Here is a 20,554-nt window from a genome sequence, read left to right as displayed (position 1 = left end):
TATGTCAAGTTAGTCCTATGGCAAATCCTATCTAATCTTGACATGCCATAATTGTTTACCATGGAACTGGTGTCTTATTTATGGCTTCCAAAATCGCCTATAAATTGCAGTTTAGTCCCAGTGGGTTTAAAAGTATTGTAAAACCACTTATCACATAAGTGCAATATCGCCATGCTAGGATCCGATTCTGAACCTATCATTCCTCGTTCACACATCATAGTCTCTGTAACACTTTTGTCATCTCCTCTATTCAACCGAATTTTGGATTCTGAGCAGGGGCGTACCTAGAGTGTTTGCCACCCGGGGCGGATCTTGAATGTGGCATGTATTTTAAATAAATAACTTTTACTGAACAGATATGGTACAGCATAACTCCCATCACTATACACTGAGCCAGACATTGACAGTAGTACAGCACAACCTTTGCTACTCCTGCTTATTAACAGCCTGCCTGTGCCACCCCTGCCCCTGAAAAAACCTACCTGTACCATATTTGCCCCTTTAGCCGCCTGCCTGTGTCACCTCTGCCCCCCCCCCTAAACACTCATTCACTCTTCAGCACCACCTTACCTCTCTTGCAGATTTCAGACAGGCCTGCAGCTTACCGCTGTGGCCTTCCCACACACTGTCTCAGGAAACTCTCTCTTTCCACCCTGGCTGGGAAAAGAGTTTCCTTGCACAGCGTGAGCTCCACAGTGGTAAGCTGCGGGCCCACATTAGGCGGCCGTCGAGCCACATAGAGGTCTAACTATGAGACTAAGATCCAGATCCCCGCAGTGCTGCAGGGGACATGGATCCTCCTGTCGGAAGCACCGGTAAGTGTGTGTGGGGGGGAGTGTTAAATGGGGGGGCATAAAGCATTCCAGAAATGCCTTTTAACCCTCTATACACCACTCTGCCTCCTGAAATACATTATACCTCCTTATGTGCCACTCTGCCCCATAATATGCCTTTTAACCCCCTAAATGCCAGAGTGGCATATCAAGGGCCACAGTGCCATATAGGAGTGGCAAGCCTGGGGGCAGATATGCATAACTGGGGGGCAGGTTGGAAAATAAAAGGAAATAAAAACAAAAAAATATATTTTTCTCAATCATAGCTTTTTTTAAAAAAAAATAGTTTACATGAATTAACATTTACTAGTAAAACGTTTTTCCTATAGGGTTGTCTTACATTCAGCCTTTTTCTTTTTTTCCTAAATTAATATTCAGATTTTGGGGGGTCGTCTTATAATCGAGCAAATACGGTAATATTTTCTTTCACTGTAGTTATTTAATGAAGGTTTTACAAATGAAAAATGTTTCCACAATGCTTTAAATGTTAACTTCTTTTTGGGGGGGATTAGGTAGAGCGAGGGTGATAGGGTCATGGCAAGATACTGTTGTCACTAGTAAACTAAAACGACTTAGGACGCAGGTTTTGTACTTAATATAAACTGCTTTAAAAGTGATCCCAGTCAGGGGACTAGAGTGGACTGCATAGATGGAAGGCATAGTATTACATGTACAGACGACTTAGCAACGAGTGGAATGTGCTGCCTGTGCCTGATAATTGATGTCTATTTCAAATGACATCTTTACAAGAAGCATTTCATAATTTAATTTAATTACTTCTATTTACAGACATGGGTAAGTGAAAGTAAATTAATAACAAAGTAGTACATATTAAAAATTAAAAATATAAATTTTATTGCGTACCAGTGGCTCACTATAGATCGGTAGTAATGGGACATTGGAAAGAGAAATAATAAATACATGAAGAGAGAGAGAAGCAACTGAGGCTGCCTAAATCCACTGAGGAAATGTGGTTAGTTCTCCTAAATGGAATAACCCACCTGTCAAACTCCTTAAAATAACTGTGTGCAGGCGTACCTAGAAGAACTGATGCTGTTTTAAAGGCAAAGGGCGGTTACATCATATATTGATTTACATTTTTCTTCTATTGGACCATATTGCATTTTGACACTTGCCTAAAAACCTCTGCACAGGGCTGTATATATATATATATATATATATATATATATATATATATATATATATATATTGTATATATTTACACTTCTATATCATTTATATAGTCACTTACATAGAAAATATAGTCTTAGAAATAATATAATAAGTTAATTTGACTCATCTTTTTCTTAACATAATACTGACAGCTGTTTATATAAGGGAAAATTGTCATTGTAATTCACAAATTGTTACATCATTGATGATTGACTTATGTAATTTACATCATAGCAGGACGTAACAGGTGTTCATTCAGTAACCTCAGTTATGAGGCTTCATACATCCCCAACGGGTTCAGGGAAGCATGTAGGATACAGCGCTGCGGTGTCTGCCAGTGGATTCTTCCATTGGTTTTCTGGCTGATTTCCATATTCAGCTCAGCTGAGATTACATCGTAAATGAAGCACAGATCTGTGTATATATAAGACGTTATGTGTGCTATGTGTAGTAAAATGACATACGATGACATGGCTTCACTATGAGGAGTCTTACTTATGAAAAAGGATAACAATGTAAATGAACTTCTGGGTGACTGAAATTGACTTGTGTTTGTGTGTTTATCTTTCATTACAAATGGCAATATATATATCCACATGTAGTCATGATGGTGGTAAATTGTGGCACATTTCTATTTTTCCTGATATATCAATTTTGTGATTATGGTCAGAGGGCAATACTTAATACTGAATCACTTCTGTGCTTCCTTTACGGGTTTTCCCAGCAGCCCCTTTCTGAAAATGTGTGTTGGAATTGACTGCATAGTGACACTGTCCAACTCCAACTACGAGGGACATTCTAAAAGTTTACGCACTTTTTTAAATATAAAATATATTTATAAAAGTGCGGAAACTTTTCGAGCGTCCCTCATACTTTATACTTTAACCCTCTATGCATCGCTATCCTACTGAACCAACTGATATCCAAAAGAAAAAGTTTGACCCTTTTTAAACTCTTTATTGTACTTTAGCCCAACTAAACACTTCTGGACTCATCATTGTTTACCCCCGACACAGAATATCTTATATTTGATCTGTTAAAAAAACAACAGCCATCTCCATGCTCTTTATTTTGCATTACTCTTAGGCTAAACCCAACATCTAAGAGTCCCTACTCCCTTATACTCGGTTCACCTGGGGAGGTTAACACAAATTTTAGGTTTCATTTGAGTCACCTTCCTTTGCTGGATGTTTTATAGATTACTGCCTAAATTCATCTCCATACGGCTAGGTTTCCACTTGGGTTTTTTTCCTGCGTTATTTTCTTGATGAAAAACGCCAGGAAAACTGCTACTGCATTTTCCTGCGTTTTGGCATTTTTTCTGGCGTTTTAGCCTTTCTGTGGAAATTGCTTTTTTGACCTTAGGCAGTTTTTCCAGCCTTTACAAGTTAGAAGTTTCACCCAGCTAAAAGGGATTAGGATAAATGGCAAGTATCTGCCCCCTCCTGATGTCATTTCCTTGATAGAGTTCTACTTAAACACGCCCCGGCGGACCCTTTTGTCTCTTTTCTGTGGTTTGTAATGCATGCTTTATTCCGAATGTCTGCTCCTCTAGGAAGATTGGCCCCAAATGATGGTGCAAATTGTTTGCTTTTGGCACGCAGGATCCAGTTGATGTGTCGGGTATGTTTGTTTGTAATGGCATGTTTGTTCCAAATGGTGTAAAATTCAATATGAACTTTGTTTTGTGTGAAACTGTTTGTTTCCAGCCTATTTCTCGTAGGACACACAGATACTGGGTCCATCCTCTGCATTGTAACTGTGGAAAAAAACGCCATAAAAAACACCAAGGCAAAACCCACATGGCTTTTTCATGGCGTTTTTTCTCTCCCATAGACTTCTATTGGAGAAAAACGCCAAGATTTCCTTGCAAAAAACGCCAGAGTGTCAACATGCTGCGATTTTGAAAAACTGCCACAGAGCCCAAAAAAACAGTAAAACGCCTGAAAAAACGCCAAACAGAAAAACGATTTCCTATTGAAGAACATCTAACATCTGGCCACAGCGTTTTTTCACTAATGAAACGCCGTGTGGCTGAACTGGTTTATTATGGGCGTTTTTAGCAAAAAAAACCCAAGTGGAAACCTAGCCTTTAACAAAATTATTTCAAATATATTGATAATAAAGAAACATGAATGAGATTGGTCATCAATATTTATTTTGTTTGACAGTTATACTGTCAGCCTAGACTTGGTCAGGCTTCAATAGACCAGTTTGATTCAATAAATTCTTGGTTAAGCGTTCTTACTAACATTAAGATCCCTTTCCCATGATACCCAACAGCTTGTGAAGTTACACATGGACCCATCCACGATCTGTGAGTGGAATTGCAACAGGACAACATGTTCTGTTAAAAGAACTGTCCCATCTGTACTTGCGTAGGGCCTGATTTAGGCATTGGTAATATGCAACTGCCAAGGGTCCTGGGACAGCCATCAGTCACTATAAAAACTGGTTGCTTTCATCTCTCCTGATGCAGACAGCAATAAAAAAAAATGCAGACTGAGCATTCCTATGATTCTACCTCTTAATGACTTGTTCTTTTTCATCTTTATCAAAATATGTACCCGTGAGGTACTTAGGCACCCACTTGCCAAAGTGACCTATCCAGATTATTCAGACTGGTAGAGCATGTTCCAGAGATTAAGCATTAGAAAAGGCACCATCACTCACTGTCTCACGCACCATACTTTCAATATGTTATGGTAATTATCAATAACATTTGAGGTTCCAGTACTGTGCCATCCCTTTGGGTGAGAGTTTGTACACCGTAGAGAAGGCTGGTATGCCTCTTATTTAGGAGCTTCAAATGTTATGATGGGTATCAATGTAGTGCAATGTTCCACTTTAGTTAAAGTTACTATATTGTCTATATTGTGCAGAGTAGGAATTCCCCCGCCCCACAAACAAATATGTTTGGATTACTTATGAGAATTTAGCCCCTTTTAGAGGAAAAACTTGTCAGACTGGAACTTCACAATCTCCTAGATGGATCTTAGGTGTATAGTTTCATTATAAGGAATAACTGCGTGCTACTCACTTTACTTGTGTTCTGCTTTTTATTTGGAAACAGGACTGAGGAAAGTTACACGAAGCATAATTTATACTAGCACAAGCTGTCTATTAATTCAGGTGGTTCAAATTTAAGGAACTGGAAGAAAGTCAGCTATGTTTGTGCCAGATGAAAACTGCCAACCTAAATGTGACACACTCTGATTCAGGGAGAGTACCTTCTAGAATTTAGCTTCCTATTGAAGTATTCAGCTGTTCTGGCATTTCTTTCATATTTTAATCGTGAGCCTCTTAGTATATTAACCATACTTTTCTTAATATTTGTATTGCTTATATATTTTAATAATTTAAAAACATAATTTATTTGAAGTACTCCGAGATGGAGATTTTCAGAAAATACCAGCTTTAAACTGGTATTAAACCATTATTAATAATAATAAGTGCGATTATTTTTCTCTCAAAATGGTGGAGATTGTGTTTAAAGTAAAAACATACAAGTAAGTCTCAAATAAAAATAACACACTGAAACTTCTACTCTTAACCCTTTAAGCCGCAGGGGACCTCTGAGACATTACAATTACACACAGAATAAAAAGGAGGCTGAATATTAAGTTTGTTACAACAGATGCTGCTTGTGAAATACAGCTTTAGATTCCTTACCAGTGTATGCAAATGATACATCTATTTTTATCAAGAGGGATTCCCATTGTTTAATAAATGGAAGTATTGCAATTGGGACTCCTTTTTTTACCATCATTATTTTAATAGATACATGGAGAGAGAAATATTGAAAATTCTAAAGCGCTCTTCCTTTTTAACATATCTTCAAAATTGGTAAGTCTCTGCCTTTTAAAAATAACAACTCATATATTTTATTTGTGCTTTAAAAGCTTTCATCTAAATCAGTTTTAGACTCCATTAAGGGGCCTTTATTCTCTGTAAGTACCAGGATCATGTTGCAAGAAAAAAGCATGAATCTGACAGGCAAGAACCGAACTGTCAAAAGCTCTGTACAGCAGAAGGCTTCTCAGATATCCTGCAGGCCTCATGCAGTCAAATTACACTGAAGTTAGAATAGACCCTGTCCCCTTCATCTGACGTCAGAGAGTAGAGTGCATTTAGGGCACACGTTTGTCAGTCTCCACAAGTCTGATTGAAAAATGGAACATTGGTACTTGAGAAGTCAGTGTCCTCTGGTCTAGTGACGATTTCTACTTTTACCAGGATGTATTTAAGTAAGAAAATCACATACGTGCAAGATCAGGTATGATTTAAGACCAATCTGTAAACAGCTGTGATTTACAGTCAGGAAAACAGAGAACTCTTTCGGGTAGTTTCATCTTCTGGACACTCAGCATTATATATATATATATATATATATATATATATATATACCACTGAAACGCATCCACAATGAGTGCAGCCAGTAAGATATCGAAGTCATCTTCTTTGGTGAACTCTTTGGCCAAGAGATACGACTCAAAGCCTATGGACAATCAACGACCCACTAAAGCTCAAGGGGATGCACAAGTTCAGCCTAGCTCGGACCAAAAGAAACGAAAGAGTATAAGCGTTATGGACACCAAGCTTGATGCGCTGACCCATAAAATTGACAGTCTGTTGATGACACAAGAGAATGTTATTGAAAAACTGGAAAATGTTTCACGGAATATTGAGGGCTTTGAAAGAGATCTTCAAACAGTGAAAGCAGGCAAAGAAAATTCTGAGCAAGAACAAGACAAAGCACAAGCCATGCAGGATCTTTCAGAAATGAGGGGGCTTTTTGTGGAAATGATTAGCAACCTTTCATCAATTAACAAATATGCAGAACAACAAGCAAGAAGGCTGGACGGAGTTGAGCAAATACTACAGGGCACTCAATGTGCTGTGCATTTTCTCCTGGAACATATACAAATGTCAAGCATTTTTGAGTTTCTACACAAGTCCTTGAAATCCCAAACAATTAATAATAATATTAAGACGAATGATAAAAAAAGCCAAGAAAGTAAATGTAAGGAAAAAAAGAAAAAATCTATTAATGCCCAAAGTTCTAATCGGAAGAGGGTAACCGTAAAAAGAAAAAAGTGTAAGGTAAGAAATGTCTTGTGTTTTATTATTCTGCTCTGGATGACAGCACCAAATGCCACCGATTTCATAAAGTATTTTGTTATAGAAAGGAACAGCAGAGCTTTAAAATAATAAACTTAAACAATAAATTACTTCTCCAAAGTGAAGTGACAAGGATTTTGTGTGCATAAAATCCAAGATCCTGTATATAATATATATATATATATATATATATATATATACACACACACAATATATATTCACGGTATTTATCCAAATGACATTACATTTACTGTACTGTTACGAAAGGAAAGTAAAAACTAGCAACAGCATTAGAATTGACAGTATGCAAAATGGTCAATAACATTAAAAAACGTTACATACTGGTATAGAAACCTGGGGCATTTTCATTGGGAGCTTACAATCAATACAGAGAACAACATGAAAAAGTATGGTACATTAACATAACCATAAAGATATTCTTCAGCAGAGTTCATTAAACCCAGAATAAACCCAAGGGAATTAATCCTTCTACTTTTATATTATATATCATATAAGGAAACCTATCGTTGGATGTTTCTGTTGATTGCAACAAGATTGCAGCAAGCACATCCCTCTAATGTATATAGAGGACTGCATAAATTGCTATATAAATAAAAGGTAATAATAATAGAGTCAGTAATTCCTCATATGTAATACAAACAGGAATATATTGAAATATGTACATACCAGCAAAAATATCCTTTTTTCCCCCCTCATTTGTATAATGGTGAATATTCCTATTTTGTATTTGTTAAATCTGTCTGTGGCAGATGCTTTGTGGTGTGTGTGAGTTGAGGCCACCTGTTAGCTGAGGATACGTTTTCACATGGCTGTACAAACATGCCCTCTTAACCTATCACAATGTGTGGCATTCTACAGTAGAACCAGGGTTACCTTTTAGCTTTGGCTTTTCATGCAATTGGCAATGTCTAAAAAAATGTGTGCAAAAAACACTTCCTTGTAAAGATGCACAAGGGCACCATGACCTTCCTCATGGCATTGAGTATCAAGTGGCATGACCCTTCAACCAGCAAAGATAGGATAGAATGATTGCGAAATGTGTTATTCTGTTGTGGCATAACTTTTGAGTTCTAAAAAAATTGTCCTTGATATAAACGAGAAAATGCTGAATCTGGGGAATACATATTGTTTCATCTTTCATTCTTCAAATTAACATTTTATATGGAAAGGACTTCAGAAGGTAGCATGTACTGTAATGATCACACAAGTATATATATATATATATATACACATTTTATGACTGAACATCCTTTAAAGCACAATGTCAGGATTCAGGTGATCAGGTCGGGTAGGAGCCCATGTGCAGGGGATACTTGGGGTTCTGTCTGTAACCCACAGTGCATGATTATAAAAACAAAGACACCACAAGCAGAAATCCAGGTAATGTAATGTATTGTATGTATATAACAGGACAAGCAAATAAGGGTAATACAGTCTGAGCAAGAAACCGGACATATGGCAAAATTCGTCGAAGGGCACGAAAGGCAGAGAGCCCGCTTGGGAGGGCACGAAAGGCAGAGAGCCCGCTTGGAAGGGCACGAAAAGGCACACAGCCCACTTGGAAGGACACAAAGCAGATAACCAGGAACGGTACAGGTGCAGAGCCACAGCAGGAAGGTCCATAGACTTCAATACAAAGGCCCTGACTGAAGGGCAGGGCAGGTTCATAAAGGCAGGGTAATCCAGGTAACAAGGCCCAGCTGGATGTATGGACTAGGGCTCAACCCAGGTAACAAGGCACACCTGATCCTAGTAATGATTTCTGAGTGCTCCAGAGGGCGGTGGGTGGCCACTAGTGGTAGCAGATTTAAATGCCACAGGTATAAAAAAGCCAAGGTTCAGGCAGCAAAAAAGTGGTTCCTGACACACCAGGAGTTAGTCAGAGATCTTTCAGAACCCCTTGTCTTCTAGGTAATATAAAAGTCAATTCCAGATCCAGATAAAATTAAAATACAAGGTCAGTATAAACAGCTCTCTAGTGATCTATTCGCCAAGAGGTCTCTACAAAAGACTCGGGGTCATCAGTTGAGACTTGAGGAAAGGAGATTACACCATCAGCATAGGAGAGGGTTCTTCACAGTAAGAACAATAAGAATATGGAACGCTCTGCCTAAGGATGTTGTATTATCTAACTGTGGATATTTTTAAGAAAGATCTGGATGCTTTTTCTGGTTAAGCATAACATAAAGGGCTACAACTGCTAAACGGACAGTAGTATTAGAAAGATGATCCAGGGAGTAATCTGATTGCCGCTATGGAATCAAGAAGGATTTTTTTCCCTGTTGTGGCATAATTGGTAATTGTTCCAAGTAGGGTTGTTTTGCCTTCTTTTGGATTAACTTTAGAACTAGGTATATGTGAAAGGTTGAACTTGATGGACTGAAGTCTTTTTTCAACCTACAATACTATACTAATTTGTTTTCTTCAAATCAGCAGCAAGACCATAATACATATAAACAAAAATAAACCCTTGCTCCTCTGAGCACTAACTAAACACAGGGTTTTGTTTCCTCTCTTGGTTGAGGTGGCTTCCCCACCTCCCAACAAAACACTCCAACCAAAAAAAAATAGATGCAGCAAGGTTATTTTTGTCCAGCAGCTTTCTTGGCTGCAATAAGAAAGTTGGTCTTTTTAAACCCTCCTAATGAGACCAGGTGAGCTGTAATTAGTCACCTGCAAATCCTGGTCTGGATTTTAAAAACTGTTGGAGCACACGGCCACCCTGCTCTTCTGGATACTCCACCCCAGGGACCCATTACACAATTTACATCTCTTATTTATACTTTATAGTTATTTATTGTGGGGCTACCATCCACTACTGTACCAGCCTTTCTGTCACCATATATATATATATATATATATATATATATATATTGTGTGTGTGTTTGTAGGGAGCCGCTATACTTAAGTTATGCTGTTATGACTAGTTACAGCATGACTGTTACAGCATGACACTGTTCCTGTGCACAGTGGTCCATACAGACACTTCTTGTCTACCATCAGTGCCTGACATCACAAACACTCTTTTGGCTCCAGAAGAGTGGAGTCTGTTATAGTGCAAAAGGGGGTCAATTTCATATAAATGCCCATTGTTTTTGAATGGCATGTTCACGAAGATCATATAGGTGTGATGGTCAGGCGAGTTCGTATGTATATATATATATATATATATATATATATATATATATATATATACAGAGAGAGAGAGAGAGAGAGAGAGAGATTTGTATAATTTGCTGCTGTCTCATGTAGCAAAATAGACCCAACATACAAACTAATAAGCTACTAAAAAAAATTAAAAAAGAATTGCAAAAGCATTAATACTCTTTCATGACTAGAGTTTGTGTGATTTTGTTTATTGTGACCTTCTATTCAAACTCCCACCTTGTACCATCTCAGAAAGAAAAAAAAATGTGTGATCCAGACATCAGCTACAGCTATAAAAAGAATCAAGGGTTATAAGTGACATTACATTTGAATTACTGGGTATTTGGTTACATGTTCACCCTCTTGGAAATGCCCGTTGACTTTCACTGGACACAACTGCAAAATTGCTATATTATGCGCTCAAAGAGGCAGAACCAAAAATTTGTATTTCTTTTTTAGAGCGCATGGTTCACATTGAGGGTTTACTTACTATAGGAATACTTGGCAGGATAATTGTGGTTTCAACACCCTCACTTTACTATTCATTATGAAGGACTAACAAATTTCTCTTTAAATGAGGGCTAAAATGGCCCTACATAATGCATAATTCAGTGGGTAAGGAAACTGAAGATGTCCTTCTGATTTAACCAGTGGTGTAACTACCAGAGTTGCAGGGGTTGCAGCTGTGACAGGGAAGTCTCTCTAGGGGGTCCAGGGGACCCCTGCATGCCAAAGGCCTGCAGCTTACTGCTCTGGGGCTTGCGTGCTGTGGCACAGACAGGCTCTAGGGGGGAATTGGCAAGCTGTTTGGTGGCAAAAATAGAACAGACAGGCTATTTGGAGGCAATGAGAAGCTGTTTGGAGGAAGGAGATGACAGACAAGCTGTCTGGGGCAAGGATACCACAAGCAGGCTTTTGGGGCTAAAAATGGCACCCCAGTGGCAATTAAGTGCAGGAAAAGTGAAGTGTTCATCAGCGTCACTTTAGGTTAGTCGAAGGTTGAAGAAATACTTCTTTTGATATGTAAGATCAGATAATGGCTGACATAGTTCAGGAGCATCAAGAAGTTATTTGAGCCAATTTAAAATACTGATACTCTCAGCCTGAAATTTAAGGCTTTGCTGAGATATATTTTGTGAATGGTGTATGTTTTTTCTGTAAGGGTTTTCTTTTATGTATGATTAGATTGGTGGAATACTAGTATAGATCTCTATTGACACAAAGCTTAGGTGGCAATCTTACATACAAATAGTAAATGCATTTAGTGATTGTTGATTTCATGTTAATGAAATGTTATCACAAAACAAATATCTGCCTTCTAACATAATGATAATGCTAAAGAGCCCTTTTCCACCTTTTATAAAGAATTGGAGTACAGCTTTGTGATGCAGCAGGAGAAGTATTTTACTAATAAAAAAGTAATCATCAGTATTTATTTAACACTGCAGTCCAGGCTGTGTACTCCCAACAGTGCATGTTTTGTGTTTTTGCTTATCGCATCAGTGGGCATGCAACTATTGGTAAATAAATCTGAGATTGAAACCCCATATATTTACAGCTGATGTCAGTTTGTTGAATAATCTGGCACATTAAATGGTATCATAGAACACATCGTGCAGCCACATGGAACTATTAACTACAAATAACTTTGTCACGCTTCCCAGTAGCCTTATCTGACCTTCTATCCTTCATTCCCGGTGGATCTCATGGATCTACCTTATCAAAAACAGGTGAATCAGAGTTAGATTTATAATATCTCTCTGACAGAGTGAAACAAGGCACATATTATGAATCTAGGCTTTACTCACACATGTGAGATTTGTTTACTTATTTATGAGCATATTAAAATCTCAGCAGATCTATCTGGTCCCTTGTTTCATTAAAGGGAGACACCATTTTTTTCAGTTCCAAAGTGTCCATTGGAACATCTTTCTGCATGTAAATTAATGCATTCATTTTAAAATTATGTTGAACAGAAGACTTCTGTCTTCTCACTTGTCTGCTTCTGCTGAAGCATGCAATATAGCACACCGGTTGCCATTCATGCAAATTAAGTGACAGCCATGAAACTGCACAGCTATGGTCTACGCGGTACTCCTTGCTGCATGGCATTTGAGACTCATTCAACCATGCATATTACTTGATTTGTAACAGGTCTGTCCAATGTCACTTGGTTAACTATGTATCAGCATGTGTTCTTACATCCCAGAAATCAAGAGTATGCAGCACAAAACCACAAGTAGATAAGGCAATTGGATGCTAAGTAGCAAGTAATCAAACTGCATCTCCCACCATGCCTGATACAGGATATCCTATTACAAGGCATTAAGGACATAAAAACCTAGCGTTAAATAAATACAGCTTGTTCAAGAATATACAAGAGGAACTGGTGGTGATACAAGTAAGCCATCCCTACTTCAGCTGCTTCCCTGAAAAATGGAGCTATGGAAAAAGCCCAACTCAACAACTACTCAACTATCATACATATTCAGTGTATTTTCATTATTTAAAGTGTAAACTGTTTATATTGCGGCAATTACTTATTTTAAAGCTTTTTCCCTTTTTATGTCCATAGACTACCCTTGGTCCAAAACACAATGAAAAGCCAGAATCATGTTTGGGCGAGAAGGAGACAAATTCACACCAGAAAGAGGAGCCGCCAGATTCAGGTAGGATATGATGAAATAATATACATGTATATTTCGATTATTAGCTGTTTTATTTTATTTAGTTTTTCTAATTTGTGATTAATTATAAATGGACAGATAATGAACAGTGATGGACTTCTTTTCTTATTTCTCTTTTTTTATTTCCCTCATAAACCACTGCTTTCTATAACCTATTCTTTTATGTACTGTCAATTCATGAAGATATTCAAAGAAATAAGTAATTTATAGTGGTTTTTGTTATTATTATTTGTTTATGTCCATAAATATGTATTTGGTTGTATTTACACAATCTTAAATCTGTGTGGTTTTCATAGGTAGCAAAATAAATTACATGACATGTTTTATAAGAGACAGACTTCTCTTTTTGTTCAGACATATTTCTTAGGCTTGCATTAGCATTATCCCCAAATCAGCCAAAGCTTAGTAGACAAATGGCTAGGTGCTATGAGAGCTCGTTTGTGCAAAAACTCACATAGCTTCTATGCTTGAGACTAAAGCTGCTCATTAGGCTTAATAATGCTGCTTTGTGTTTTTCTTTGTTTACATTACTGACAAAAAGTAGACATGCGTTTGTAAGCTGTCAACAATACTAATATTATAAGCCATTATTCGCTTGCTGTCATGTCATTGCTTCTAGAGCGATATGTCAAAAGAAGCCAGTCCTTCACATATAAAGAAAAGGTCCAAATGCTGAATCAAGAAAATACTGAAAAGACAACTGTTATCTTGGTTGAGAACAATTCCACAGAAATAAGAACTGAAGAGATCTGCAGCATTGAAAGTTGTATATCTATAGACATGCCAAAAAGTCAAAGCACAACTTCTTGCCCAATAATATTCTCAATGGAAGAAAACACAGAATCTCACTTGAATAAAGACTCTGTCCAGACTCCTACAGATACTAAGGAAAAGACAGATGAATCAATGGAGATCTTAGCTAATATTGTGGAAAATGAAGACGCAAAAGTGAGACGGGAGGAAGAAAACCTGACCTGTGAGAATGAGCTTATTGATAAAGTAGAAGAAATGGAAGATGTTCAAGATGAAGAAAACACTGAGGATGATATTACCAAGGATGAAACTCAATCTTTTTCTGATTCTGAAGAAAGGGAATCACCTTTAGTTGATAATGACCAAGCAATACTTCATACAGAAATATCACAATTTATACCTCAAGAGTGTAGAACCGAAGGACCTGAGACAACATGTCCACATTCTTCACAAAGGTAAGCAAATGTACAAAGGGTTCCTTTGGACACAGAGTATCATTTGGTTTTGCTTTTGTCAAATATAAATTACAACAAGTAGCATTTAAGATGGTGTTAAAAAGGTGTGCAGATATAGGAGCCCCTTGAAAACATGGGAGCCTGAGATGACTTGTTCAAATTCTTTGCAAAAGCAGCCATATCTGTAAGGGGTACTTTAAGGTGCATTGAATATTAAGTTAAAAATAAGCTACTCAATGGCTGGAAGAATTCTTTTAATGGTATTCCTTTTTTTTGCCCAGTAGCATATACATTCAAAAAGCAAGTAGATAATGGTTTCAGATATTCAGGAAACGAGTGATGTCTCCACCTATCGATTAATGCAGTTGGAATGTACAGCCTAGCTTTTTCAGCAGAACAGCTGGAAGTTGTAAACAATCTGATCATGAAACATTTGTACTGTAGAATAAAGACTACAGCTGCAACAAATTAAAAAAAACCTTGGTAAACCTTATTATTTTGTATATGTGAGTAGGTGGGAACAACTTATAGTTTAGCAGGGTGGATTTTAGTTTAAGCAATCAGCAGTCTGGAAGCAGAAGGTAGAAGAACTTGATGTGCATGATTGAGGTCAAGAAAATTGACCAATCATTGTGCAGCCAAAGGAAAAACTCCTTCCTGTTTTGCCTAGAGTTGTCGAGTTAAGCTTTTGTATGAGCTCCAACATAAAAAGATATGCATTAGTAACATCTATAATTTGGCACCATGAAATCAACAGTTTTATAATATTACATTGTCCCTATTAAGTATAGGGAATATTAGGTCCAATTATAAGCATTCGTTTGGGAGAACATGACAAGTCACTCCATCTAGCAAAATAACCTGTAACAGAAAAAACTAATTTGTATTTTAGCAATAACAATGAAAATGATAATCAAGCTCTGCTGGAAGACAGTGAAGCATCTGATGATCAGCTCCAGAATGGTGAAATCTGCCATAACAATCACAGCTTGAACACCAAACGTCATGTAACAAGCGAGGATGTAGAAGAAGAACACAATAAGAAGAGCAGAATAGATACGGAGGAATCTGAAGAGTGCTGCAGTACTAATGGTGCCGAAGAGACTTTACTAGATACGATTAGTGATAACACGGAAACGCTGGCAAACGAACAAGCTGAGGACAGTAATGAGCAGGCCTCCTCAAAAGAAGAAGAAGAAGCTTGGTGTGTTATTGGTAAGAAATCATACTCAAGAGAGAATAGCTGTTTGCAGGGCAAAGGCCAAACTCATCAGGAAGCTATTAATACTTCTATACTTTGTGGTAAGCAGCTTGTAGTTTGCTCAGCTTGCTACGCTTTAAATGTTGCAACTTTTTTGCTAGCCGTTGTAAAGCCCTGTGAAGAAATAGAACCAAATGTGGTAATAAAATGTAATTGGTAAAGAAATGAAGGGTTTTAGCATCAACCACACAAAAACATCACTCCAAACATCATTTTGATTATGATGCTAAAATTATACATTTGTAGCATATCTTCCATATCATGGCTCTATCTCTACCAGCTGGGTTCATCTAAGGCATAATATAATGGCTGTGAAATAATTGTGGTGCAGCTTCTGCTATGTGGGTTATGAGTTTAATGCCCAAGGCCCCGAGCCTAAAGTACAAGGCTAGGCAAGAATATTAGAATCGGGGCAAAATATATCATAAACTAAACAAGCCAATACTTTTTTCTTGGGTCTTCAAGTTCCAATGCTCTTTTACCCACAGCACAAAACGTGCTATGGCTGGGATGGAAGCAAAAGGGGTATTTTGTAAGATTCTGTAAGATACAGAATAGGCAAAAATACAAATGGGGAAGTACATAACCTAACAAGTATGGAAATATAGATTTTTGGCAGTGCTGAAATTACCAATTTGTAGTACAACAAGTCAAGGTATAAATATTGGGGATTCTATCAGACTATATTACCATTTATTGCTTAGCCTGCCACTATGTAAAAGTACTTCAATCTGAACATGGCTCCATTGCATATCATGGAATCAGTGGCACTGCATTCATTTTAACCCACTATACTCTAAAAATCTAAAATGTTTAGTATCGTCATGAGATCCAGGACTATCTAGTTATTGGCTATTAAAAACGTAAAGGGTATTTAGAAAAAAAATTTAAATATACAATTTATCATGTAACAACATTTTCAGGACATGTATGTTATTCACTATATGAATATGTTTTCTGGAAAATGATTTTTTCTTGTTCGTTACCTCACAGAAGTCACACCACCTCCTCCGGCTCCTTTTGATCACCGGATTGTTTCAGCTAAACATGCTCAGATAAATAACTTTTATAATGTGGAAAAGGCAGAATTACTTGGAGGGTAAGTACTATCTAGATGTTAGAATCACCCAGGTGGAACGCACACCTAAAATCAGTTTAATGGCTTTTCATAATAATATTTTGACTAAGTAAAAAAGGATAGATGTGAGGATGTGGGTAAAACATATGTAAAATAAATACTGAGTGAGGATGTGAATATATAGACAAGAATAAGTGACTTAATGAGCGAAAAATGAAATCCAATGGATTGTAGAGCAAAATACAAGATATATGGGAGTATAACAAAAGCTTAAAGTGACATTGATGTAAATATTATTTTAATAAGTAAGTGAGGTGGGAGATTTTTTTTCCACTTATAATTAAAAGAAAGTATAGCTGAAGCCAAATGGTGACCAAAGAAGCGTAGTACAATTCACGTGTAACAGGTAATGTTGCAAACCATAAAAAAGCTCATTGAAATGAATCAAAAGGGTATCTGTCTGCTTTATGATCTACTGGGAGATAATCACTTTAAGGCCAACATGCGCTAAATGATGTATGTCCGGTAGCATGGCCCCATGCTGCATTCAAAGGTAAGAGGCATTTTCAATAAAGGACTCGCTTTTATTTTACGAACAGTTGAGGCGACTCTCTTCTTTTGTTTTTACTAATGTTCTAAACGTACTAGTAGCAAAAGAAATGCAAATGGAAATATTAAACCAATACATTTTTATTTTAGGGGAAGATTTGGTCAAGTGCACAGATGTGTAGAAAAGTCTTCTGGACTGCAACTGGCTGCAAAAATTATCAAAGTCAAAGGCCACAAAGAAAAGGTCAGTCCGGTGTGTGCATCAGAAGTGAATTTAGGGTTATCAGCAGCTAGGTGCAGGATTGCTAATTAGTTCATCAAGTGATATGTTTCCAATCCCACTACCATCCAGACATTAGGGGTTTTGGAACTGTGTTGTAGACTTTATTCTTTGGCAGCAAAGTCAGGGGAGGTTTAAGGGGTGACACAATACCCTATATTGTCTACTACTACTAAAAAATGGCTTGATTTGAGTGGAGAAATCAATTGGGAGCCATGTACAGAAATATTCTGTAACGCTCACTCCCACTGAACTAATTCCTCCTTGCTTAAGTGTTGTCTAGGGTCACAATTCCTGTATATATTGCGTACCGGAGCAGAATGGCCTCCCATCCTCTGTTACTGCAGAGTTCCCTTTGTAATATGAAAGCCCTTTTGTTCCAAGTCCTCCCTGTCCCATATTTACTTCTAAATCACAGTCTCATCACAAGAAAGCTGGAAAGAAGGTCTCCATACTCCTGCGTACTAAGGCGTTAAAGCGTGTGTATGTTCTTCTTTCAAATGGATAGGCAAGAGAGACAAAATGGTTTTATGTTGAGATAGGGGGTGGTAGGCTTGAGATATGTGAAAAAGGTTTGAAAGAACAAGAGGGAAGCAAAGGCTTATGAGTGATAGAAGTTAAAGACTTGGGATGGGTGAAAACATTTCTCACTAAAAGATTCACAAACTGGCTTTTTGTTTACAGGAGGAAGTGAAGAATGAGATACAAGTCATGAATCAGCTAAATCACAATAACCTTGTCCAACTCTATGATGCCTTTGAGTCAAGAAATGACATTGTGCTTGTTATGGAATAGTAAGTGTACCTCGGTATTCCTTGATATAGGTTTTTACGATTACCTTATGCTGTCTCAACTCATTTTTGTTATGTATTTATTCATGGCAGTGCTCTTTTACATTTTAAAATGGAATTCATGTGCTCTGTATAGGCAACTGCTGTTTCTGCTACACTTTGATTTAGGAAGCTATTAGTTGGGGGGGAGTTAAAAAGTTACATTTTAAATATGTTGCACATTTAAGAAATTCAAATATTTCTTGCACTGATAATTTCAAAAGAAGGAGAGGCCAATCAACTTGGTTGTGCTGTTACTGAGCTAGAAACCAGCTGACGCTGTAAGCATTCTCAATAGTCCTATTACAGAAAGCAAAGCACTTCAAACTGCTAGTGTCCTTCACCCTTAGCTGTACACTTTCTGATGAATCTAAAAACAAATGTGTGAATCCCTGGCCGTGACAAATGATGTGCTGGCATTACTAACTGGTATGTGCAGATCGTTGGAGGACAGCTGTTTAAGATTCCAAAGCTAGCTAACGCGACACAACAATGGAAGATAATCCTATTTAAATACTTTGGGAGAGCTTCAAATAAAATACGTTCCATTCACAAGTTAGTAACATGAGTAGTGTTACCCTGAAAAATTATTTTCTCATCTTTAACGTTCAACAGAATAGCGAAAATACATACAATATGAGTGCAGAACGCGTTAAATATAGCAACATAAATCGTCAACATACCCGAGCCATGTGGTACATGTGGTCTGACTAATTAACCAGAAGCCTTAAATTCCCTAATTTTAAAGCATGTGATGTATTTGTTAATTTTGTGTAATACGATAGGCAGTTATAACCACAAACAAATCTTACATTTCTTTCAAATAATTCATGGTACGTAAACATAAAATGCTGATATTTCTTAAAACTTGAACCCAGACCTTAAAAGTTCTCCATAACTATAGGGTGAAATATTTAAAATTGTATTAATAGGAACTAAAGCAAAAACACAGGCTTTTTGCTTTCTTCAACAGTAACTCCTGCAAAAATATTGACACGCACAAATAAGCACTCTATTTGAAAACTTCTCTAAATCACCTATGCAGGGACATCACTAGCGGCCATGTGATATAACCACGCACTTGATATCAGGGGCGTAAGTAGAAACCTCAGGGCCCCGGTGCGAGAATCTGTTATGACGTCATATGCCCGAGACAAACGCCTCTCGCTTCCAACACTGCACTCTGGGCAGCGCTGAAGCAGGCGGCAGCTGCGGCAACGGCGGCGGCAGCGGCGACGGCGGCAGCAGTGGCGGGGAGCGGAGGCATCCTGGATTTCTGTCAGTCAGGGGGGCCCAAGGGGTGCCAAGCGGTTGCTGAAAACGACCGCTCGGCACCCCTTGGGCCCCCCTGACTGGCAGAACTCCAGGGCCCGGTCGCAGTCGCGACCCCTGCGACCCCGGTAGTTCCGCCACTGCTTGATATATATGTATAGCTTGGGTATCTGATGCTACTGCTAAAAAATCACTTATATAGACACAATAATGAATTGGTTTAATATACATATATGTTTTGTGTCTAAACAGTGTGGACGGAGGCGAATTGTTTGACAGGATCATTGACGACAACTGCAATCTTTCAGAATTGGATACTATCCTATTTATTAAGCAGATCTGTGAAGGTATTCAGTACATGCATCAGATGTACATCATACATTTAGACTTGAAGGTATGTTTAATTGGGCATCTCTTATTTTGCTACAATATATCATTGTATACCTAAAATACCTAGCTCCATTGAGACCAGAATAATTAAAATATGTGCAAACACATAAACCCTCTAGATTAAGATAGAGAATTCCAAGTAGAAAAGACAACTACTAGCTAAGATTCTACAAATCTGACACCCCAAAGAGGAAGCCCACATGCGGCCTGTCTGAACCAGTTGTTCCAGACTGGGTTAGGTTTGTGTTATCACAGGATGAGGCTTAGAATAGTCAATGAAATGTACGTACATTTTCCAAAATAAAGAGATAGTCTGTGGTTGTTGAGGAATGTCTGACTTTCCTGTAGGCAGTAGAAAAGTATAACTTTTTGTTTGTCCAGGAAATGGTCCCTGCTGGTCAATGGCCACAACAGTAATAGTGGATATAGGAAATGTATTTTTTTTAAAAATAATCTAGAGTAACAATCTGGTTCCTATTACTACACTCATAAAGATAATCCATATAATAGATGAACTAGGCGCCCAAAGTGCTGACCATTTCCAGGATTCACAGTCTGCTGTCTAGACGTGTTTATACTGACAGTAGTTCGCGTTAGATGGGCTATATAGTCATACAGGATGCAGAGGTCACTATAGGCTGCATTCTCTGATGAGGGCAAATTAAAATACCGATTTTATTTTACTAGAGCTTCATGTCCTGCAC

The 20,554-nt window shown here is 37.7% G+C and overlaps 1 protein-coding gene across 3 annotated transcripts in view; it reads left to right on the top strand.

The window, feature by feature from the left end:
- The window catches only part of MYLK4 (myosin light chain kinase family member 4), a 35,540-nt gene that overhangs the window by 9,076 nt on the left and 5,910 nt on the right, over positions 1-20,554 (top strand). Inside the window, exons 1-8 of one of the 3 annotated variants that reach the window (XM_053466849.1) lie at positions 6,403-7,109; positions 12,871-12,964; positions 13,602-14,190; positions 15,083-15,405; positions 16,445-16,550; positions 17,229-17,322; positions 18,043-18,152; positions 19,713-19,854. In XM_053466849.1, the coding sequence (XP_053322824.1) occupies positions 6,432-7,109; positions 12,871-12,964; positions 13,602-14,190; positions 15,083-15,405; positions 16,445-16,550; positions 17,229-17,322; positions 18,043-18,152; positions 19,713-19,854 (2,136 nt within the window). In that variant the 5' untranslated portion in view covers positions 6,403-6,431. Of the gene's footprint in view, positions 1-6,402; positions 7,110-12,870; positions 12,965-13,601; positions 14,191-15,082; positions 15,493-16,444; positions 16,551-17,228; positions 17,323-18,042; positions 18,153-19,712; positions 19,855-20,554 lie in introns of those variants that run through there. The other 2 variants (XM_053466848.1, XM_053466850.1) reach the window with 2 other exon arrangements.

Source organism: Spea bombifrons, chromosome 5 (genome assembly GCF_027358695.1).
Source record: "Spea bombifrons isolate aSpeBom1 chromosome 5, aSpeBom1.2.pri, whole genome shotgun sequence".
Lineage (NCBI taxonomy): Eukaryota > Metazoa > Chordata > Amphibia > Anura > Pelobatidae > Spea > Spea bombifrons.
The sequence above is the reverse complement of the archived record's forward strand: the minus strand, read 5'-3'. Positions and strand labels throughout refer to the sequence as shown.